At 36.9% G+C, this 26195-nt stretch overlaps 1 protein-coding gene and 1 long non-coding RNA gene across 2 annotated transcripts; one reads left to right on the top strand and one right to left on the bottom strand.

The window, feature by feature from the left end:
- Nucleotides 1-541: 541 nt before the first annotated feature.
- On the bottom strand, nucleotides 542-3154 carry LOC149807588 (uncharacterized). The gene is made up of 3 exons (XR_016416272.1): nucleotides 3049-3154; nucleotides 2091-2387; nucleotides 542-782 (listed from the first exon to the last, which is right to left on the bottom strand). It is a non-coding gene; the product is annotated as an uncharacterized LOC149807588 (long non-coding RNA).
- Nucleotides 3155-15953: 12799 nt separating this feature from the next.
- LOC149807587 (uncharacterized) lies at nucleotides 15954-21608 on the top strand. Its single transcript, XM_089968460.1, has one exon. The coding sequence runs from the start codon at nucleotides 16250-16252 to the stop codon at nucleotides 18413-18415; it is 2166 nt and encodes a 721-aa protein (XP_089824586.1). The 5' UTR covers nucleotides 15954-16249; the 3' UTR covers nucleotides 18416-21608.
- Nucleotides 21609-26195: the final 4587 nt, after the last annotated feature.

Below are 26195 nucleotides of genomic sequence, written 5' to 3'. Positions count from 1 at the left end.
ATGTACTGTTGAGAACTAGTTTAAGAAATGGTTCTACAATAATCATGGATTCTGCCAGTGATCTAGAACATTAGATTTTGGTTGAAAGTTTAAAAGTTTTGATAACATGTAGTTGTGATAGTTGTTGCAATGATGATGCGCTGAGAATATTTCTTTGAGAGGACGAATAAGGGAATAAAAGATATTTAAATCATATTGTCATTTTGTTTTAATTCTTATCCATGGACATACATTGGGTACATGTTTTTTTTGTTCAAAGTGTGCTTAAATGGTGGTTGTAACTGTAACGCCGCCTTCTTAGTAAGAGGGGTGGTTAATTGGATTTGGCTGGCGTTATCTAGAGAATGACGTCCCTCGATGTTATAGCCCACTGGGAGTGAAAAAAGAATAGATTTTCAATAGTGAACTGAGCAAGAATACTGGGAGGAAATAAAATGAAACGAGCCCCTTAGACAAGAAAAATAACACATTTAATCAAAACAAATTAAATGTGGCAATTCCAATTCAATCTAAATTATGCCAACATAATTGAATAGCAGTGTCCAATTTGGATTTATTCCATCATAATAACGAGTGGTGAAAACAGCTCAATGTCCACGACCGATTTTCATAACCTTACTCCCTTGACCGTGCGTGTATCAACGTCTTCCTATTTCCTGGACTTCCTATTCTTTACGCTTCATCCCTTCCTGGACTTCCTAGTTCTTTATTCTGACCTCGTCCTTTTTTTCTCTCGGACTTCAGATGTCGTACTGTCCTGTATCTCTCCCAGAAAGCTGTTCCTTAAAGGAAAAAATTACCCGTAAAATTCCCTCACTTCGTTACTCAGAAGCATACTAGCCATCCACACACTGCGTAAATTCTGACTTAGTACGGTAGAACATAACCCTCGCTTCACAGGGACAAGAGAAAAGAAGAAAGGTCGAAGTGACCCTTCACAAATACTTCATTTTAATGCTCAATGCATTCAACTTTAAGGTTCAATACAATTCAAAATTCGACACTAAACAGCAACAAAAGTTTAAATACCATGGTTTTAAACTACTGTTGACAAGTCTTGAGGCTTGAAGTGTTCTACTTTGTCAAGTTAACAGGAAAATGTGAATCAGAAATCATGGTTAGGCCACTTTTGAGCATTTGCTTGTACCAACATGTCAAAATCCAGGACAAACTAATGCACAAAGTGATAGTTTTAAACACTTGATGCAAAAGAAAGATGAGAATACATGCACACAGAACTCTCGGTTATTCGTTAAAGGCACAAAAATTCCACTTTTTCCAAAAAGTGTGAAGAGCATATACAGATTATCATGTCTGTCTGTCCATCCATAGACAGTGTGTATCCACAACAATACTTGAGTTTACTGTTGGTTTTTTTTTTGTGTGTTTTGTTTAAACCTTAAACTTCCTTTACCCATGGATAGAGGCAAGAGCCCATTAATTTGATGGATGCTAGGTCGAAGGTCAAGGTTTGAATATAGGATATAAAGGGGCAGATCAAGTTTTATTGGCCTATCTTTGTCAACCTTCATATTTTATTTTTATGTCAAACAGAAAACTCGTTTAAAATTTCATTTGTTCAAAATAAGATGAAAAATAACTCGTATTTAGGCTGTTCTTCTAAACTTACAGTGCGAAAACGAAATTTATCTTGCAATTGCAAACTTTTAAAGTCACAGGATAATAACTCAGTCGAATTTTGTGTCCCATTATATAATGAAAATTCTGCGGTTTTCGACGTAGTTTCCAAAACTTTTTGCTGCGAAAGCTTCAAAATGTCATTTATGACGTTCGTTACCAAATTTTATTTCACGTTCTATTAAAAAGTTTGTAGCAGTTGTCCTAAACACACTTTCTCATTTTTCTCTCTGTTTGTATTAAAGGGAAACAAGAAACAAAAACTTAGACTTTTTTTAATTGGAATAAAGAAGTATATTAGCAAAGTATACTTGGATAAGTAGAGATATAGCGAAGTCTCGTTTGAAGACCATTTAGTGTTAATCAGCTGAAGGAAAATAATATTTCTCATCATAGAATCACAGCAGTATTAAAGCCTTTATCGTAACAAATCCACAAGTAACGTTTCGTACATTACAATACAATTGCAAAGCGTCGTCGATATTTGTAGGCGATGTCCATCCCTTTTCTTCCATGTAGAGAGTACAGATATTAAACACATCTCTGTCACATGGATATTCATCTCGAAATACACATTCTTCTCGACAGATTTCTATTTGGTCTTCGTCCACTGACTGGAGGTAGCTCCGGGTTCCATAAATCATTGGTAATTTGTACATCACAACAGGTCGGCCATTTGGGCAATTTTGGTTTTTGGTTGGTCTTATACGATGCACATTCCAGACCTGGACCATGCTATCGATGTCATTCTGCAAAGAAATCGGCTATTAATTTCATTTCTTTAGTGGAAAATACCCATTCCCATTTTAAGAAGAAAACGGACTAATTCAAACATCATAATTTCTCTGGCTTGATATTTATTTTCAACTTTCCCGCTTGTTGCTTGGACTCTCTCTCTCTCTCTTTCTCTCTCTCTCTCGATCGATCGATCGAAAACCTTTTCAACGTTTAGATTCATTTGATCGCTTCTATCTGATCGATAATCATCAAACAAAACATGTTTCTTCTTTTATAAATTACAACAAAATAGAAGGACGATACGCTTTTTCTGTTTGTGATCACCATTTTCTGACCGTATACTACACAAACATCATTTTTACTTTAAAATTAACGTGCAAGCTATATACTGGAATGTTAGAGGCTTGCCGGAATGTTCGACTATAACGTCATACGCAACAGACGGTCGTTCGCATCTTCGAGGTAAATCCTACGGATTAGTCCTACAAAGTAAGACATAGCACATGTTTTTGTTTTTGTGATATGTCTTACTATCCAAATAACGGCCTTGTATAGCCTGTTCCGATGTCGGTTGATATGTGAACGAGTAGTCCAAGTTTCAAGAATATCTCACACACTTGGCCGCCTATATCGACACTCTACCACTAATTTATGTGTAATTAATATACTTACTGTGCTGTCTTTATCCTGGAGGAATGAAAATGTGACACTTGCAAATGGACGCATTTTCAAGTTACGTTGACATACATTTGAATTTGTTGCAATGCGACGGTAGTCGATGTATGCCGAAGCATGTTTCAGTAGGTTCATGTGGTGATTATGTTTCTTGAACGAAACGAAACGAAACGTTACTTACAGTTCCAATAGGCATACTATATGTTTATTCGTTTCGCTAAAGAATAACATTTCTACTTAACCCTATTTCGGCATTCCCGGCTTTCATCGCTTTCCAGTCAACGAAACTTGAAAACAGATTTTTGTGTGAATTTGAATTTATTAGAGTAAAGACATCTGGGTCAGTAAAGTCTGGCAAAAACATTATAACTACTTTGTAGAAAAGTGTCGTTATTGATTGTGTCTGATACTCCTGAAAATTTTACTTTCGTTACACTGTTAGTCGACATAAAAACACGCTACACAGCGCCGTTAGTTAGGCCGTAAAACCCATCACCCAAGAAGAAAAATTTCGGGTGATATGTCTTACGTTGTATGACTGTCCTACCGATCATACCATGAATGTAGGTCGATAGCTACCATCCTTAAGTGTCAGTGGATAGTTTCGTAAAATGGCTCCAGTGAAATTCCTTAACATAAGGCTATGGTGTGATTTTTTCAGCTATCATTGTTTAATAATGAAAGACATGGATATATTTGTGAATTAGGCATTTGGGGCTGGTGTTGTTCTTGAAATTGATTTAAGGCATGTATGCCTCCCATAGTTACTCTGCAGCATGTAGATAGTGAAGTGCCAAGAGTCGGCCAGGAAGAAGAGCTAGCCACCCACAGCAGTAGACATATTGGTTCAAGGCATGTAGAATATCTCAAAATCGGCATGGGTGGCAACTATTTTGCACCGTGAGAAATACATGGTGTCAAAAATGACTTTCGGACACGAAAAATGCAGGTATAAATTTGGGGTTGGAGTGCGTAAACTTCTTTTGCTATGAACTGCCATTGACTTCTCTGGTCAAGTGAATAATATTCATATGTTATGTTTTAATATAGCTATCCAAAAATATGGACCTTTTTGACGTCTCTTGTATAAATTTTTTAATATTTTTTATATTAGGCAGGAAGATGCGACATTCAATTTGTACATAAATACTGTCTCCTCTTGCACCCTTACCACTTCGAATGTATCATTTGTAACACCTCATACAGTCAATCCAGTAGTACAAAGATCCGAGACGATCTGAATAGATTGGATTTCTTCTTTTGCGAAGAAATTTCAGGCGAATTTTTGGTAAATTACTTCGGCTACGTACACCCAAGGCATAATTTGTTTTGCAGAGATATTAGCGGTGGTTCTGATTGACCGGGTGGGAGGGGGGGAGGAGGCAATGCAGTCGGTAGTTGTGAACTGTACCTTGTTATTAATTTTATGGCGAATTTCGTGAATTTTGGGCGCAGGAATGTTTACAGGAGAAATGGATTTTTAGTCTTACATAACTTTCTACAACAAAACTGAAATGTTTACATTTTTAAGATTTCCTCCATATTTAACCTTTAATTATTCATTGTATTTATTTGCTTAGATTAATTTTTCAGGAGCCGTTGTAATTAATTTACTTCAAATTTGCAATACCCATACCTATAAATATGAATCAAATTCTTCACAACTGCCAATACGTGCATTCAAAAATCCATCACCATTTATTGTCACACATAAAAAAGAATATAAAAGGGATAACTCCATCTCCCTCTTTAACCCGTTCATCCGTTTGTGCGTCACTGTGATTGTAATATTTGTTGTTTAATTGTCAACGTGATACAATCCGAGATCTTCAAATTGTAATTTGACTTCTCTAATCCTTCCAAACCTCCACTCGGAGAAAAGAGACATGAAGAAAATTATTTTACTTCTTTTTCTTTTAAAATCAGTTCTAACGAGACAGAAAGAATGAAGTTTTAGATCATTTTCTTTAAGATTACATCAAAGGGATAAAACTGCAGTTGTTTAAAAAAAATATACTTTTTTCTAAAGGGTGGGACTAAATTGATTCAACTTGTAGCTTGCACACTTTCTGCTGTTTAAAAAAAAGGAGAAATAATGCTTTTTCGAAAAGTGTCAAAATTATGTGGGTGTGAAAATAATGATAACACAAATTATAAACTAATTATAAATATTACGGTATACCGCTGCTCGTGAAATTATTTTATGACAGATTCCAATCACTTTTCAGAGGAATATTGAGGCAAAACAAATTTATATTTAAATGTACCTGAAGCAGGCCCATAAAACAAAACTGAATCAAGCTGATATCTATGAAATCCCCTGTGAACTGGCCGATTTCCTTCAACATTCCCAAGGTGTCAATCCAGAACTGGCAACTGCCTCCGCAGAAAATTCCAAAACATTTATATTCGTTGATTGGCTGTGCTTCTTCCATAAATGAAACTTTCCTTTCCCGTCATAAAATCTTGCATCTGAGCAACATGGCCGTTTTCTGTGCCACGATCACCTCTCATTAAGGCCGGACATCCGTGACGCATCTGCGCTGCTTCCACATAATAGCCGGCGATTACTTTTGGATTGCTGCTTGTTATGTAAACATTTAGCCAAATAACCTGCCTTGAAAAACCATCAATGCATCCGTTTATACAGAGCCCATATTGTTTGAGTTTATCGTAAGAATCGACATGCCAAATGTAATCCGGTCCTTGTCCAAAGTATTTTCGTCTCCTAAGACGTCTCCTTAGTCGCAATTGTATACCAACAGGATCGAGTAATTGCATAAGTATCCCCACGGTATCCCTTGATACTATTATTCCGTGTTGAAGACATCGTAAATGCATCCAACGATAGCCTTGTTGATTACCGGAATTACTAATATTCTCTTCGATAAACTGGGCTACCTCTAATACATCAGAATGAAACCTTCTTCTAAAGAGACACATCGTGCGCAGTATTCGTTTCAGAGTTCTCATACTAATGCATAATCCATGTATCTGGGCTAGAAAACTAAGAATTTCTGAGTAACTCAATCCCAAGTGAAAATAAAAGCTGCATAACCTTGCACGACCCATTCAAAATGACATAAAGGTTCCACAAGTCAAAGACACTGTAAGTCGTAATTACGAGATAGTAAGTCGTAATTACGAGATAGTAAGTCATAATTACGAGATAGCTAACTCGTAATTACGAGATAGTAAGTCGTAATTACGAGATAGGAAGTTGTAATTACGAGATAGTAAGTCGTAATTACGAGATAGCTAACTCGTAATTACGAGATAGTAAGTCGTAATTACGAGATAGTAAGTCGTAATTACGAGATAGTAAGTCGTAATTACGAGATAGCTAACTCGTAATTACGAGATAGTAAGTCGTAATTACGAGATAGTAAGTCGTAATTACGAGATAGTAAGTCGTAATTACGAGATAGCTAACTCGTAATTACGAGATAGCAAGTCGTAATTACGAGATAGCTAACTCGTAATTACGAGATAGTAAGTCGTAATTACGAGATAAAAAATTGATTTCAACGTGGCACTAACCGGCTTCCGTAAGAATTCTTTGTAAAGTTTCAATTCAAAATTTGAGAGATGCACAAGCCAGAGTTCGACTTGATTATGCATAACTATGCTTATTTTGATCTTGCAATTTTCATGTTATTTCACTGTTAAGGACTGAAAAATTGCATCAAACAAGGAATAAGAATGAACAGGAAACGATAACTATTCCACCACTGTATTTATGGAGAGTATTTCGTATAGTTTTCTGCCTGGAAATCACAATAGCAGGAAACTCGATATATTTGATCAGTCTGGGAAGGTAGTTTTCTTGACTATCTTCCCAGAATTTTCATTTCGCAGAATGACTTTTTATTAGTATTTGGATTTCATATGCACCAGTACTGGCTGAAGCACGAATCATTTGTCTGATATGATTAAAATTACATACGGGTCTTATGATCTTTCCATGACTCACTTTGTATCCTGATCTCCAGTCTTACTAAAATTAGGATCTACTTATAAGTATGATGCGAACTAATACACGGTCATGTTCCATTGATTCACCAATAAAATCACAGCTTACATATTTCTGCAAGTGAAAAAGATGTCATTTGGAACATATCACCACGAGCGATAACTCCTCTTAAATAAGAAACGCAAAGCTTTATCTGATAGGCTATCAAAAATAAGTGAACCGGGAATTTGAAAGGTCACAAGAACATGATCTTGATCGGTGCATGTCAGATCTCTGTTACACTGTAAATGTCAGTTTGAATCAGCTTGTTCTAGCCTACAAAAGTCGCTTATCCCATCCTATGTATTTCGGGTTGTCTTGGTACACCATCGAACATTTTTAGAAATGAATAACAGTGGCTCTGTGAAACGCTGTATCTCGCCTCCCTCAGATTGATGGGTTTGCTCTCATATTGTGTCGATACCGCCAACGATGCTGACGCCAACAATAATATTTCTTTGTCTCATAAATTTTTTTCCAACAAAGCGCGTGACAAAATCACATATTTTCAAATGAAAATCTGTTATTAAAGGTGGATGTGTTTCCATTGCGATTCAACTACCTCTAAAATTCTCATATGCATCTTTTTCCGAGTATAATTATCGATTTGTTGGAATGTAAATACCGATCTTTCGTTCACGTTTTCTTCAATCAAGCGTTTAATCCGAGTTTCCTCTGACCCTAGCCACCTCCCTTTTTAATATTTCGACGCATACGTTAGGGGTGTAGGGTCAGAGTCCATTGCTTATCGAAAATTTGGAATTCGCCGACACAATGCGGGGTTGGCATCGGGTTGTCGCTTTTGTAAACAAATATAATGCAGCAAGCCGTAGAGTGAGAAACACCCGGGCATCTCCTAGTTCTTGTTCAAACAAAAAATTTCTTTTATAAAATTAAAAAGTGTTGTTCGTCCCGGGCCCCGGGGATATATCCCTGGTTGCCCCCCCCCCCCCGTTTGTTAGCCCTGTAATGCTCACTTAATTCTCAACGTATTTATTCTGAGAAAAGCGATCAGAAACCTGTCGGTATCACAGTACGGTGGAGGAAACCAGATTCAGGTATTGAACACGTGTCAGCGATGTTTTTGTTGGTATCGCGTGACTGCTGCACTGACAGTTGCTCTCTTCTTGGTGAAGCTGGCTTTCTCCAAGTTGCTGCGAAGTGAAAGATTTCTGGTCTTTGTTTTCATAATAAATATGTTGAAAAGTTTGTGTTCTTTCGTATCTCTATAAAGATTGTACGACTTTCATTTATATTTTGTATTTATATTTTGACTTATCTGTAGGTTGCGAGACTTGTGTAGTCATGTGATGAGCAATGCAAATGGCGAGTTCCAGGTCAAAATTCATCAACGCTGTAATTTTGTCTCGTCTCTCAACGGATTAAAGACTCAACGAATGCTATACTTGCAATTCCTGAGAAAATAAATCATATTCCTATCAATTTCATGCAGGCATATCTTGGCGAAACAGTCCAGTTTGCTAGGGCGGCTAGTAAGCGGCTACTCTATGCCGACACCGCATTGGCGAATTCCAGCTTTTCGATAGGCATTGGACTCTAACCCTACACCCCAACATAAATGTCCAAATATCAAAAATTGGGTGGCTAGGGTCAGAGGAAACTCTGATTATCACGCGTTCTGCTTACAGGATCTGAGAAAATTATAGGTCTGGAATAGATGTGTAAGAGACCCTATTGGTATCATTTGAAAGAAGGGGGCTATCCAGAAATATCGTTTGGGTGAGGTTGGGGTGGCGTAAAGAAGTATAGGAGAGGTCTGTGGGACTGAAAAACCTAGTGAAGGCGAAGCTCCCGGAAGCTCCTGCATTTTATTTATTTACAGTGCATAATTTGAAACCTACGAAACGCTGCTGTTGTTTAAACTTCATTTTTGTGGGTTTACAGGAGGTTGGAGGGGGTTAGACGATGCGCGCGCTGGCTCAAGCCCCTCTCCCCGCCCCTGGAAAGTCAACACAATACTGACTATATGGTGCCGATGTATATGTAAGTTCTGAAAGCAGAAGAGAAATGCAAAATTGCCCAAAACCACACCCAAATAGAGATCAAAGGCAACGAATGTTAAAATTCTGTAAAAGGTATATAAAATAAAAGATAAAGGTAATTAATGAGAGCCCTTAAATGGAGGGTGAATTTAATATGCCATCATTCATTTAAATGCATATGTTGTGCTGTGGCATCAACGCAAGCCATAGGTTATAATCCGCTACGCTTCTTTATCATCTGTGGCCGCATGTCCAGAGATTTCCTCGATTCTATTGAAAATAAGTACAAGTCTGCTTAACCAATGATCCATGCCCGAGTATATTTCTCTCGTTATTGTGATCCAACAAGACTTTCTACCCTGTTTGAATGGGCCAATCAAAGTTTGTCTTCCAAACACAGTCTCCTATCGATTGATATAACGGGCACTTTTCATTGAAATGTGTAAGATTGTTAAATTCTGTTGTTCATGAAGTATATTTTGTTTCTGCGCACTCAGGAAGAAAAAAAAACGAGGAAATCTCAACCAAGCTAGCCACGGGTGATAAAAGAGCGTATCGGATTATCGCTTACGACAATATTGTGACCGGGGTGGGGTGGGGTGTATAATTAATTTTCCACCACAGACATATGGCATCATTTCCCACCCAGTCACATTATCCTGACACCAGGCCGACCAGTCCTAACACTAACCTCTTAATGCTGAGCAAGGCTAAGTACCATTTTTATAAGTCTTTGGTATACCTCGGCCGGGGTTCGAACCTGCGACCTCCCGCATCCGAGAGACTCTTTGACTTCTGTTGTTAGAGCAATTTGGTCATTGACGGCACGCTCTTTGCACAAAAGGACATTCGAAAGTTGACCCGGAGATCACGTGATGGGAAGACACAGAGTCAGATTGATCAAGTCATCATCAGTGTCAAATGGAGAGGATCTCTGTAGTGTGAGAGAGCGATAAGACACACTGTTCTCACACATGCGATTGGGAATTCAAGCTGTTTTGCTAATCTTACTTTTCTTATCCCCTCCTCGTTGCCTCAATCTAGTCGTCTCAATAATGGTGTCCACGCGCTAGGAACTACTTTAGAAAAGAAACTCTTGTTGTCTTTAGTTGTGGCTGACGGAGTTGTTATTAAATAATATTTTTTATAAAAAAATACAGATGTATAACAAAAAGAAATTCATTCGTAAAGCAACTTAAGGTCTCTCCAACTTTGAGATCAGACGATGCAAAACATTTTGAGAGAGACAGACACACACGCACACGAAGTCGAGCTATTTGCAGGGTGTAGTGCTGTGGGAACGCGCTTTTTGCGCGCTCCCTTACCTTTCTTGCACTCGCCATTGTCCCCCGCATCCCCGTAACATGCGTTCCCTCACTTCTTTATTTAACACTACACCACTGGCCATTTGGTAGTAAGCCTGAAACTATAATTCGTTCCAAACACACAAACTATACACACAGACTATACACATCACTGGCTACAAAACTCCAAACTGTTTCAAGAGCTACCACAAAGACGGCAACAACCAGACACGTGTTATTTCAGACATGCGTTCTCCAAACCTTGTCAGACACCCCAACCAGCCCCAGTTGAATAAAACATTGTAACCAATTAAAATGGTTTATTCATTAGTCCACACACAGTTCCACAAGAAGATTTCCATGTGGTGTATGATTTCACTAGTAATAGAAACATTTGCCATATTTTTAGGACAGAAAATATAAATTTCTGTTTTAACAAATCAGGAATTGAAGTTTCTCCATCACTACACACTTCGTTAGAACTGTACCCAGTATTGTACTTCATCGTACCGTTGCATACTACAAAACGTTTTATTCCAAATTAGAAATGATGAAAGTTAAAAGTCATCCGTATAAAAGATATTAATTATTTATTGTTATTTTTATATCACATCCATCGATTAAATGTGATAATACAGTAATAATATCGAATGGTTTTATGGTTCTATTATCTCATATGTAGAACGTATTTACTTAGGGTCGACAACTCATCCCATTGCCCCCAATAGCGTAGCGTATTCTTATCAATTTTGAAAACAATAGCACGTGGCTCGAGACGCTCCTTGTGCAATACTTCCAAACCATAACAATTATAACTTTTCATTGACATTTGTTTAAGAGCGGCATATATAGCTAAATTCTCCTTAGATAATTATTCAGGTTTTCATAAAATTTTACAAAATCTGATAACCTCTACAGAGAGTGAGAGGCAATAGTTGTTGTTGTTGTTGTAGGGTTTAAAGCCATTTTGCAGCACATTTTCACGTGCCGCCTACGGAGTTATTACTAACTCCGGAGAAGAACGGACAGTTAAAAGGTTAAAGAGCTCCGAGCCTCCAGTCAGCATGGCCGACGGTCTAGGTGTGTAAAATATAAATATAAGGTGAAAGGTATAACAATTTAATAAACTATATCACGGTATTCAACAATTACAGTGGAATTTTTCAACGCAATTGCTTCCAATCAATACAAGACCTATTTAATTCGCGTTATCTCATCACGCAAAATCTTCTTTTTAAGATGATGCGACTGAAGCTTTTGATGATGAAAGGCACCAGGAGAATTCTTCTCCAGTTGCTGCAGTATCAAAGATAATCTTTCCTTCGAAGCTGTATTATTATGCATGTTTTCCATTCCTTTGGTCTATGTTCACTATCTCTAATTTTCTGGAGAATCTGCCACAGGATCTTTGGGATTTCCTTTCCTTCTTTTAGCATTTCTGCACAAACTCTCTCTTCTCCAGATGCCTTCATCTTTGTCACACTTCTGATTGCTTCCTTCATCTCTTCTTTGATGTCATAAAAGCAAATATCAGGGTATTCTTTATTTACAGGGATGCTTTCTATTGTGATCGGGTCATTGCTGTTTAGTATAGTTTGTGAGTGCTGTTTTCAACAGTCCAGTTCCTTTTTGTCACTGAAATGAAAATTCTGATGAAAGAAGCGAAACGAAATTGAAAACACGACATACAGTGGACGTTGACATCGATGCGAGAAGGCCTGGATTGTGCAAATGATATTAGTCTTCTTTTCAGCAGGCGTCAGGACAGTCAAAAGAATACAGAGGTTCTTGCAGAAAATGCAAGCAGTATCGATCTCGACGTCAACATAGGCAAAACAAAATTTACGAAGATCAACTCCAAGGTCAACTAGCCTGTTACAGAATTACAGTGAACAACAAACCACAGATTGTGTGAATACATGAATCAGGAGAGAAAACCAGACCTTTTCAACGATTCCAACTATCTGGAGGTTAGCAAGCTTAAGCATGGCGACCAAGCTAAGCATTTTGAAAGGTAAATTCCTCAATATGATGTTGTATGGCTCTGAGTACTGGAAAACAACAACTTCCATCGAAAAAAGCCCTGAAAAATTCCATACCAAGTGATTTTGCAGAATAAGAGGAATTGTCAGGACTTGCACTATATCATGTGAAGAATTCCGAAGAACAACTGAATCGGAAACCATCTCATCACTGATAAGAGAAAGACGTTGAAGATGGCTGGGTCACGTGCGCAGAATACCGTCCACTGCACTACCCAGGGCAATCCTTCTATGGACACGACAAGAAAAGAGAAAATGAGTCGGGCCAACGGAAACATGGCGACGGATAACAATAGCAGGGGCCTGGCCTGAGAACAGCACCCTGGGCAGCGGCTGACCGGCAGCAAGAGCGCTCCCTCGGCGTCGCCTGAAGCACCTTCTGGCGCAGAGAAGATCAGTATTATCCAAGACAGAAACTTCTTTTATGCTGAATATCCAAGCTTTCTATCTATACACGCCTACATAGTCTTGATTTGATTTGGTATGTCAGCTTGAACTTGATCGTATCTGAAGGCCTGCAAACTTTATTGTGCTAATCTAGTCCATTAATTGTGCTAGTGCAAAATGGGAAGGGTTGGCATCAAAATGTTTTCTTTACCTGTGTCGCCACATAGCCTGGAGCCAGAGGACGTTGTTGTTTGCCTGTTAACACAGAGCTCATTCTGTCTGGTGTGGATTAAAGTATTCCTTCCAAAGGTGATGGTAATACCATTATCGTTATTTGGAGGAAATACATCACTTGAATCCACGAGGCACGTAAAACTCTTGCATTCATTGCTGTGCAGGTCACTGAATTGATCGTCCGACATTTTTGCGTACAAATGATGAATCCACTTCCCACATAATTCATATAATATGGCATTGTATTGTGTAAGCGTGTTCGTTACATTGTGGACAATATGTTGATGCGCAGGGTTGTGTATCTTTGTATTTCCCAGTTTTGTTACGTGAACTGAGAGTGGGTTTTGTAGTTTAGTATCCAGAGTTTCTCACTGTTATTTTCACAGCTCGTGGAACTAGCTGATAATTTGATTTTCATACTTTCAAGGATTTGTGGGAAATCAAGATTCGTGAATTTGTTCATGTTTTTATTGTTATTATTACTAGTATTATTGATGTTATTGTTGATGTTGTTGTTGTTTCATTTGTAATTCCAGTACATCTGCTATGAATGTCTATTGATTGTCTATCAATTTCTCAAAGAAACGGAAAAGAAAATTCTCTTTTGACAATTTGATAATTGGAGTAGCCTTTTTTCCTGCCGCCATGTTTGGAGATAACATAACATATTCTTTTCACTTTATATCTGAAGCATTATGCAGCAGTGACATCAATGTAGTCCTACAGTGTAAGACATTGACCCTGATATTTATGTTTTGGGGCTTGAGATTTTACTGCCTAACGACGCTGCGTAACGTGTTCAGATGTCGACGCTTTTCTACACATTAAAGTCAAAATGTTTTACTCTGGCTTTTCTTACTCTGGTGTCTTTTTTTTCTAATAAATTTTAATTCGCACACAAACAAGGTGGCGCTCTACAGTTTCGTATTTTGCATAAGGGTTAGAATTTTAAAGAAAAAGAATTCCACCGTTTCCTCGCTGGTTATACTGGCTGTTTAATAAAGACTTTGTATATCTTAGGAATTTTTCAAAGAACCTTTATTTTCCTTTATTTTGGTGTATTATTGATGGTTATAATATGGGTTATATTGTATTCAGCTTGGTCTTACTTCACGTGTGCACCAAAACAAAAAACCTGCTAACTCCGCTTGGTCATTTTCACTTCCTGGATTTCAGAGGTAACTTGTAAAAAGAAAGAGCCGATAACTTTTTATTTTATTTTATGTAGTTAGTAGTTCATTCAATGCAGTTTCAGAAGTTGGTATTGTCTGTTCCGGCAAGGTTCATTTTCCATATTTTAATAACTGCTTAAGATATTGTCCTTTAGACAAATTTAGGCTGATTTTTTAGCAAAAGGAGAAGTCCTTTTAGTTTCCTGTGTGCTTAGACCATGTACATTCAGGGCCGGCGCCAGACCCTGCCAGACTATCTGGCGCCCTAGGCAAGGTTAGATTTTGGCGCCCCCCCCCCCCCCGGAAAATATCAATTTCAAAATTTATAAACAATATTTTTTTTTTAAATGCGCCCCCCTGAAATCAGCACCCTAGGCGGCTGCCTAGTTTGCTTATATGGTAGCGCCGGCCCTGTGTACATTTTTCTCAAAAACAATATTCAAAGAAATTTGATCCACAGTATATGAAAGTAATTTGAGTTATACCAACATTCTCTCTAGTGTGCATGTTGCAATTGTGCACTAACTTCACTTTACGCCCGCCATTCTGTCAGAAATTAATAGCATTTGTAGAGCGCCACCAAATGGACTTGTTTTCAAGTTCTGCTGGCCTACAAATGGAATCAGATCACAATTATTAGTTCCGGTTCACTAACCACAAATGTAGTCCCAGTCTGTGTTTAGAGCATTTTGTCCAGTCTCCTTTTGCTGGTGATACAAGAGTTAGATTTACGCATTCTTGGTGTGGATTTAAAGGTAGTTGTTTATTCTTTAGAATATGAGCTTATGGTGTGGTTGTCTGTGTGTTTCGGCGACAGTGTACAGTGATTAATAAGGTCTTGGTGATGATCCCGAAGTGAAATCTGTGTTTCATTGCATGTTTCTTTGTTTACAGTCCAGCCTCTCAAAGAAATGCCGGTGAACCTGTGACAAGAACCTCATCGTGAAGTCATCTTTGAAGGTATTTTAGATTAACATATGATTTGCATTGGTTGTCACACAGTGGAAAGTTCAGTACTGAGAAACAAATGTAGAGAATGTATAGTAAAATTGTGTTCTAAGTCCATATCAGTTGGCTGGAATGCGATGGTAGCCGGGAATGCCGAAGTCGGATAAAATTGAAGTACATTTCTTTAAGGAAACGAATACATATATAGTAGTATTGAAGAAAGTGTTTAGCTGGCATCGTTTCGCTCAAGATGCTTTCCATCCTCTGAGCCGATTTCGTCATTCCAGGCTTCAATCACATTCGGGCGAGCTGAAATGTAGGTCTACGAACTTGAAAACACTTCATTTGCTTGTGTGAGAATTTGAATTTATAAGAAGAAAAAAAGACACCAGAGTAAGTAAAGTCTGACTAAAACGTCATGAAAAACGTTGATATGGGCTGCCAAGTGTGTGCGATATACCTGAAAATTGACATCGGAACACGCTACTCAGCGCCATTATTTAGGCGTTAAGACCTCTACCCTAAAACGTACGTATAAGGGTCGATATCTTTCATTGTAGAAATAAAGTCAAGGGATATAGTGCTATCAGCAAGTTGCGTTGTGCTTTATACGAGTTATTTCCCTTGACATGCCAACGTACGTGCCGGTCAGGCGGACGCTCTTATTTTTAGACCTATCTCACTTGGATGTATAATGAAATAGAACTGATCTCATATGGACTATGTAATTTTCACAAAAAAAATTGATGTATTCGAAATAATAGTATTATTCTCCTGTGTGCATTACGTTTCTATAATATATTAGTTGACAAGATGCATGATAATAGGTAGGATAATGTACATATTAACCTTTATGTTACTAAGTACAATCCCATAATGCGTAAGTTCGGGATTGCCACAATTTACTTCCTCTTTCGTTCTCAGTTGACTTTGACCAAACTGTTCAGCTTGCCGTTCTGCTTCACCGTTCACTCCTTTCAAGTATTACTATGTGAAATCAAAAACACGCAGCCTAACGTCTAAGGTAGGATATGAAACTTGTATGTTACCACTGAGCTGTCATTAGTGAATATTTAACTTGTTTTCCAAATCGACAATGGCGACTAATATCACAAGTATCCATAATGAACTAATATGTCCGGTATGTTTGGGGATTTATGCTACACCACGAATACTAGCATGCCTGCACACTCTGTGTGAAAAATGTGTCATTCTCTTGATTAATAACGAAAGAGCCGTACCTAAATCGGACAACAATGAAACTTTCAACTGCCCTGTGTGTAGAAATGAATCAAATGCCCCACCCCCTAAGACGGACCTTTCGAGATGGGTAAGGAGACTTCCACTGAATACAAAAATTCAAGAGAAGGTGCGTTCCCTCTCTGTCGTGTCAAAAGAAGGAATCTGTACAATCTGCAAGAAATCAGTTCCTGTCAAGTTTTGTCGGAACTGTGACAACTTTCTCTGTGTGACGTGCTTGGAAGAACACAAGGAATTAGCTGACTACGATTCAAGTTGTTTATTGGAGGTGATAATTGACGCAGACGATGAATTATTTGATAATCGAAGTGACAATGATGATATTGGAAATATAAATATGCATGACAAGGAAAGCGACAATGAATGTGATAAAGTCGCAAAACGGTCAGAAATCGGTGATAAAGCTACATCATCCGAAGATAGTAAGGAATTAAGTGTCACAAAATTGAATCGGAAAACCCTAGATGAAGATCACGAGACGTGTGATCCAAGTAAACAACAGCCTACTAGTTGGCTGATGAATGAAGAATCAGAATTGGTCGCCGATGAGGGAAATTCATTTCATGGACCGAGACGCGTTTTCTTACCACTGGAAAACATTTCCTCCGAAGACGAGCGAGATAAATATCTAAACAGACAGACATCCTCATCTAGCCATTTCGATCGAGAATACCATTTAAATATTGACCGACTACGGCGGCTGAGAACAGACTTCGAAGATAGGATGAGAACTTGTGACGCAGAAGTTAGGGATTTCATGGCTCAAAAAGTCAGGATCATAGATGAAATAAAGGACTTGAGAATGAGGATCATTGCCTCTTTAGAGAAACTGGATGATGAGTTGCAACAACAGTTGGAGACTTTGCAGAAAGAAATAATGTCCAAAGTGAGAACCATAGAGAAGGAGTGCCAACATGCATCAGAGTCCATCAAAAAGTCTGAAAATGTTCTGAGAACAGCTAAAAAGAATGAAAGAGAGAAAGAGCTTTCAGAAACATTGCAAAAGGTGGACAGAAAATTTAAAGATTATGAAAGAGTTCTGCATAGAGTAAGAGATCGAAGCCAAAAAGTCATAATGAACATAAGAATTGATCGAAAAGTTGAGCAAATTATGGCAGACCCCGGCAAATTCATAAAATTGGAAGGCCTTGGATTTACAGGAGTAAATTACCGAAAAAGAAAAAGTTTCAAATTCGTAGAAATTAATGCCGCAATTCCAAATGATAGTAATAGTTGCGATATTACTGATTTGGTCACACTTCCAAATGGTAAAGTCATTGCTGCAGACTTCAGCAACGAAAAACTTAAATTGTTTGATGAAAACTTCTCGTTTTTGTCTCATTTAACCCTTCTCGCGAGACCTTTCGGTGTAACCGCAGTAAACAATGCAACACTGGCAGTTACGCTTCCGGAAGCAGAAAAAGTCCATCTTGTGACCTTGAGTGAAAATAGGCTGAGGTCAAGTCGGGCTATTGAAATTGGTGAAAAATGCTGGGGTATAAGCGCATGTGCGAAAGAGATATTTGTCACCATAGAACAGAAGAATCAAGAAAACCCATTTGCAATTTGTATTCTCGGTCTGGATGGAAACCGTATAAAAACCATCGGATCTTTGAAAGATTCTTTGGGAAAAGACGTTTTCTATTGTCCATGGTACTTAACCACAAGTAGAGATGGAAAGAGGATATACCTCTCTGATGAAGTCAACCACAGCGTCACGTGCATCAATAGAGATGGCACGAGATTATTTCGGTACAGAGACGATTCCTTGCAAAATCCGAAGGGAATAACGATAGACCTGGCGGGAAATCTATTTGTTTGTGGGTGTGGCTCGGAAAATGTTCACCACATTTCAGCTGAAGGCTCGAGATTAAGTGTTGACCCATTACATGGATTTGCAGTAAACAAACCGTGTGGATTGTGTTGCACTAATGATGGACAAAAGCTGCTTTTATCTGAAGAGGGGAAAAGTTCATTTAAAGCATTTGACCTTAACGTTTGAATGTAGAACATACATGACCTACAAACAAATTCTACATGTCATTAGACGCTTGCTGGCAGCGACATGAAATATGTATCATATATAACCTGTACAGCTACTGGCCTTATTTTTTGGGTTGTTTGATTTGACTTCGTGTTGTAATGAAAAACAGTTGCATAAAAGGGAGTGTGTGTGACACCATCTAGTACAATTTAGCTGTTACTGCGTGATTTCAATCCAAAAGTGAAAATGTAAGAGTCCCTAATGAGAAATAAACCTTGATTGATGAATCAAACAATCAGTCATCGAATGAGTATATATATATATATATATATATATATATATATATATATATATATATATATATATATATATATATATATATATATATATATATATATATATTGGAAATAGCAATACGATTATATGAATGTTGATTTTGTAATGGAGACAGATATACGACAGTAGACGTATATAGTTAGAAAGCTTGTATATTCAGTATAAAGCACGTATCAGTCGGATTAAAATTAATCTCTAGTAATCAGTAAATAGATCTTATAGTCAGAATAATGTCCTCTTGACCGTTTTCATTTACCATTCGTGTACCATTACTTGGCACCCAGTAGCCACTTTTGTGCTGATGTGCATTAAAACGCTACTACATATCTGAATCAGAATTAAATAAAAATTGATACTGACAAAAGTATTAAAAAAGGTCATTCGGAACATATCGTCAGGAACGATAACCCTCAAACACGATATTCAAGGTTAACTTTACCAAATAATGATCCGGGAATTTCAAAGTTCACTCGATGAGAAATTTTTCATCGGTACCTATTAGATCTCCGCTATGCTGGAGATCTCGGTTTAGTCAGACTGTTGTGACGTCTAACAAAAGATTATTTTGATGAATGTGAATAATCAGATGTTTGTTTTGTTTTGTGTTCAGATGTTCTGTGAATTTCATGCCACTGCTACAGTGCAGAAATGTATTTGATATTTGATGTTATATATATATATATATATATATATATATATATATATATATATATATATATATATATATATATATATATATATATATATATATATACTGTAGTTTAAAGTATAGGTACAGGCCGCGATGACACATAATTCACTTAATGTTTGACGTGGTACATACATATCACAACGTTTATGCAAAGAAAAACGATGATTACTGTGCACAAAAGTGTTTATGCTTGTTTTTCACTTGATATGTTATTGTATATCAAATTAGTTTTAATTGACTTCCACAACCAAATTAGTATACCAACATATTTTGTTCAAAGCAATATTTTCATTATTAGTTCTAATTTTAACTTGTTAATTTTCTTTCTAATTGAGTAGGTAGTGATAATAAGGTCAGAATTAATATATCTGAAAATGTTATAAGCTTTTTTGTTTAATTGATCATGTTTGTATCATAGCTCCCTTCCTAAATCTCCTCCACCATAATATTCACAGAGGGTTATCTCCCTTGGATAGGCAGTGCCATTTGCCATAAAGAAAGGGTCTCAAATTCAAACCACCTCGAGGTCCGCATGAGGGCATTTTCGATGGCCCAAGGGCCTCACCACCTTTGTTATCTCTCCTGACACCTTGTAACGCCAATTATTTTGCAGGCCCCAGGATACGGCTTGGCGGGCCGCGTGTTTGAGACCCCTGCCATAAAGGTTAGTGTTAGGACTGGTCGGCCTGGTGTCGGGATAATGTGATTGGTTGGGACGTCATGCTGCATGTCCGCGACATGATGCTCCGGTGCTAGACATAACTATAAATTGACTGAACAATTGTTAAAGCTACGTTAACAATCCGAAGCACACACACACACACGCCATAAAGATGTAGATATGGTGGCAAAATGCCACCTAAGAATATAAAAAACGTACGCTTTGATAACAGCGTCACACTCTGTTTATACTGCATTTGCTGTATATTTTCTCATTATGATTGTGAAGGTTCGCCCAATACAATAGAGAAATAGGTCCGAAAATATTTCCTTACAGTGATGTCCAGTACAGGTCTGATGATGTCACAATGACAACACGCGACTGGCGTCACAGTATGCCAGTGACGTAACAGTGAAGTGGACTTGCTTAGACTATACATATTAGGTTCTCGCAGATTGAACGAAATTGTTACCCCTTTGATATTGGATTTTTAAAAAGACTTCCCTATAAGTTTATTGCAGCGAAATTAACTCCCCATAGTTACTCTTAAAATATATGAACACTTATTTAAAACACGGTGAAAGGACATTTTGTCCTCAATTTAACTTTCATTATAGTAATTTTATTTATTTCCGTTAACATTTATTTAACGTTTTGTTAGCTCAGTGTATGAGGTGTGTAAAAATTATGACGTCACAAATGAAAACATTTTTGCATTCATCCACTCGGAGCAAAGGTTACATAGATACATAATTGACGTCCTGGATCAGCCCATTTGTCGCTATACAGATTACATATAGAACATATTCTGGTTATTATTCCCTTGGTTTTTGTTTTAAAAAATTTGAGTGTGTTTTAAGAAGTAAACGAAAATCTAGTCAACGTGCTCGTGTACTAATGCGTGGAGATAATTTATGTCATTCTCATAACAGTTTATTTGGAGGCTTCCGCAGAAACTGCAGTGATTGGTTGGTGGCTCCACATCGGCGCAGTAGATCACCGGCAAAAGTACCGAGATTCTGTACCCTGACTTACCCTTAGTACCCTGACTTACTCTTAGTACGCCACTGTAACAATGAGAGACTGTATTCTGTACTATGACTTACCCTTAGTACGCCACTGTGACAATGAGAGACTGTAACAAAAGAAATGTTTGTGAAATCTTGGGATTCAAAGTACGTGATCGTATGTGTCCTTGGTGACTATATAAAGTTGTTCATCTCTGTACTGAATAATATTCTAGATAGAAAGTATCAAATAACACGCCATTATGCCAAATATATAATCTCTAACACTCTCTCCGTAGAGGGAGAGAGAGTCGATTGTTGACAGTTTATGTGAGTTTTATGTACATGGCCACAATGGGCGTTGCGCGGGAATTGTCATATGAAAAATGTTAATGTGTGGCAGAATTTTACTTACAGCGACTGTGAATTTTATGATTGATTGCAATTGATTTTATTGATTCTTCATATTATAATTATATTTTTATTTTGAAAAACTAATTAAATCTTAAATGGCAATTTCTTACGCTCCTTTTTCTTTTTTTCTGATCTGTATATCTAGTTTCGTGCGTAAAATGATATGTACATGATTTGGGGTTGCAAATATGATTGAATATTATAATTGTCCTTGTTTGCTTATCAGTTCTAGATAAGATTTCGATGACGTGTTTCGTATCGCGCAATCTCCTATTCCGCTGAAAAGGCATATCTCGAAATATTTCTATCATTGTGATTCCTTGGTACATTCCCGATATTTAGACGATGTCCCCATACCAACCAATATAAATGCCGCCTCAGATCTTATATCGTTGAAGACGATTCCTTTTTTGACCAAATGTACATATAATTCCATCATGGTCGCTAAGACATACATCTTTACAACATCGATGTGGTTGTAATGAGAAATCAGAACTATAGTTAAAATTTGATTAATTCTAATATCATCTTAGTCATTTGTTCTCTACTCTGAATCCCGCAACACACACACACACACACACACACACACACACTGCACCCTGTTCCAGTTCATAGTGATATTTTGGAACTTGGCGCTTTCTGTTCTCCTGCTTCCGAACAAGAAACACCCTTGAGTTCCTGGACTTGAGTAATACTTCAGAGATGGACCATTTTCCGTACTACTGCGTTAAAACAAATACAAACCACAATTAAATCGAGTCCCTGAGCCAAAGTGATATTTCAGTGCTGAGACGCTTTCCGTTCCAGTGGGTGAAAACGAAATACACACTTTAGTCCGCGTACCATAGTGGTGTACATCGAGCATAATATCGTGCTATGACTACTGGAAAACCGATCATCGCGCTACTGCCGCCGTAATACTAAAATACATGGAGATGATCACTGAACGACCACATGCTATTGTGCTATTGAAACCCTACCACTGAAATAAATGTACATGAAAATATGCTACAATTGTGGTACTGAAATATTCGCAAACTGAAATGGAACGAAGAAATACACGATACTGAAGTTGTAGAGACTGATCATTTTCTGAAGCAACTAGATTGTATAACATCTTTGAAAGATTACATGATCACACATGCATGTGTTTATAGGGTAAAACAGTTGAATATATATATATATATATATATATATATATATATATATATATATATATATATATATATATATATATATATATATATATATATATATATATATATGTCAGCAAGCATGTTGAAAGAAAAATACGAACAGGAACATGAAGGATACATTCAAAACAGGGTCGAAAGATGTCGACTTCAATCAAAACAAAATCAAAGGGTGAGCTGGAAAAGAGCAAGTGTTCCATAGTCTATGATCCGATTTACTTAAGCGAATGATTGACTGATTAATTCAAATGTCAGCTCTCATTTCTCACCTCCAAAGATCTGATCTCTCTCTCTCTCTCTCTCTCTCTCTCTCTCTCTCTTCCTTGATCACACGATCAGTTGTGTAAGTTGTTTTCATTTCTGTTTCTGTTTTTCTCTTCTAAACGATAGTTTCATTACTTGTGTAAACTCGACTTCTTGCATTCTACTTGCGACTTGAATTCTAAACTTTTCACTGCTACTACTGCTGCTGCTACTACCACGACTACCACCAGTAAGATGATGATGATGATGATGATGATGACGACGATGACGATTCTGCTGCAGCTGCTGATAACAACGATGATGATGATAACGGTGATGAAAGAAGGTAAGAAAATGTAGGTTAAGAAAGAGATAAAAAAAACGAAAGGAAATGTTATAATTATAAACATTGTCAACCTGACCCCAGTGAAGCTCACTCGTTTTTAATCACTAACTATAAATATCTGATACAGGTAATTTCCAAGGTTAATAGCTGATGATGTGCTCCCCTTAAAAGAGTTGTCCTTAATTAACATAGTCCACAAATCAAAGATCTCTAATTCTATCATATATTGACATGAAATCCTTTGCCACAATGTTGTAGTTCGCGCTTATTTTTTTTTATCAATTAAACATTATCATTTTGAGCAAGACTAATTGTACGTGTGTGAAAATTCTTCACCCTGTTGGACATATTGTTATCAATGCTGAATAAATGTAACTAGTACATTGGTCGCTCACGATAAAACTGTTTATATATTCCTTGAAAGTGTGTCGTGTTATAGGCAATGCCGCCTAATATTGAGGTACACTCTACATTGACACAGAATTTAACTAGAAAAATGGGACTCACTAACATGCCCGAGATAATGTTATTGAATTGAAGTATTTCATAGGGAGGGACCAACTGAATCAGTTAGTCCACGCGCAGTTGGGTGCTTTTATCATTTCCACCCAGCGAATCCTCGTTACAGTGGACCCTCAAAACAGCGGGTCGCAAAAAAGCGATGGTCCGAGAAGCAGACGTAGAAGATTTTCTCATTGAAACGTATTTCGTAGCCATTGCAATCGCTGCACAGCTTCTTGGTTTTGTAACATAAAATATGGAACTTCTCTCCTCCAATTCAACTAAAATAAAATAGAAATAAAAATATGAAAGAAATTCAGATAATATTTTAGATTTAAGTGAAGATGTACGGAACATTTCTGTCCTTGGTAACTGGCATGCACAGTCTATACCCGTTATAACGCTCATATTGATCCACAGACAATCTGCGTTGTAAGGAAGCTGCTTTTATATGGGGTTATAAACGTATTGATTGTTATGAACATAGACAAACAGACAGGTACATATATATATATATATATATATATATATATATATATATATATATATATATATATATATATATATATATATATATATATATATATATATATACAGTGGAGCCTCGTTAATCCGGACTCCGTTTATCCGGAAACCTCGCTATCCGGACATAATTCAACGGGAACGGAATTCCTAAACGTTAATTTGCTCCGTTAATCAAGAAATCCGCGTTCCGGATCCGGAAATCAAAATCGGGGACCAAAGTGTAAAATTACTTTAAAACTTGTATCGATAATCCGGAAATAATCTGTCCAAAAAAAAGAAAAATAGAAAAATCGTATATGAAAATACAGTCAGTCGGATAATACAGATTCACCTACGCAAATTTGGAGGTGTGCCAATGTATCAATCTCTGATTGTTAAAATTCTAGTGGTATGTTAAAGTTATTCATTAATCACGTGATCATGTGTGTGGAAAAACTAGGTAGCGTGACCATGTTGTAAACAGCGATTGTATAAACAATGTCTGTGTTAGCTAGTCGCCGACGGGGGTGTTAATAATTAAATAATCACACTGGGATCAAATTGTCCACGCTTTTTGACATAACATATGGTAAATAAATTAAGTGTGTTATTAAGCCTCTTTGTTGTTTACCAATTGTATGTAACAATCATAGTTTATTGATGGCTGTACAAATACAGTTAATTGATTTAAGCTGTGGACAGTATAGGGCTTCATATCAGAATAAAATGTGGACGTCAATTATCAGCTCATTAGCAACAATAACAGCTGTAAAATACGACTAATAGAAATGACTGCATTTCATTAGTTTACCGTAACGTGAGATATCAGTTTGTATTCGTTGTACATTTTACATATATTATGGCGACACCATCAAGCAAGCGTAGACGAGTAGAGATACCGGCCAACATAAAAAAGATTTGCCAGCACAAAGATCACCCAAAAGCTACCATTCAAGATATACGCCAGCATGGCATGTCGACAGTTGTGGACATCATAAAAAAACACGGGCAAATGATTTTCCATACCTGCCGACTCAGCAGACCTAACTCGCGCTCGCCACGCCAAATATCAACAAGTCGATGATGCCCGTCTTCTTGTGGTTCTCAGACAGGTGGACCCACCACGCCGCCGTCACCGATGAAATGCTCATTGCCAGGGAAAAGATACTCGGAGACCAACTCCGGATCACTGACTTTGCCTATTCTCGTGGTTGGCTACAAAATTCCAAGAATCGCGGGCCATCAAAGGCAAATTGTATGAGGGAGAAGCAGAGAGTGTCGACATGAACAAAGTGTTCATTGTCTAAACTTATATTTACTGTACATGTATGTACAATCGCATGTTATAATAATATGAAATAAACACACGTCAGTAGAAGTATTCATTAATTTATTTCAACCATTATTGAATATACAGTACAATTACAGCTAGCATATACATGTACATGTATACGGTGTGATGACATCGTAAAATAAAAATGTGCATGATTCAATTAACCGGAAAGCTCGTTAATCCGGACATATTCACTGGGAACGAACGTGTCCATATATATATATATATATATATATATATATATATATATATATATATATATATATATATATATATATATATATATATATATATATATATATATATATATATATATATATATATATATATATGTATGTATGTATGTATGTATATATGTATGTATATATATGTATGTATGTATGTATGCATGTATATATATATATATATATATATATATATATATATATATATATATATATATATATATGTATGTATGTATGTATGTATGTATGTATGTATATATATATATATATATATATATATATATATATATATATATATATATATATATATATATATATATATATATATATATATATATATATAAT

This window comes from Sinohyriopsis cumingii, chromosome 1 (assembly GCF_028554795.1).
Source record: "Sinohyriopsis cumingii isolate HCF-2022 chromosome 1, ASM2855479v2, whole genome shotgun sequence".
Classification (NCBI taxonomy): Eukaryota; Metazoa; Mollusca; class Bivalvia; order Unionida; family Unionidae; genus Sinohyriopsis; species Sinohyriopsis cumingii.
This window is presented reverse-complemented; position numbering and strand designations above follow the sequence as displayed.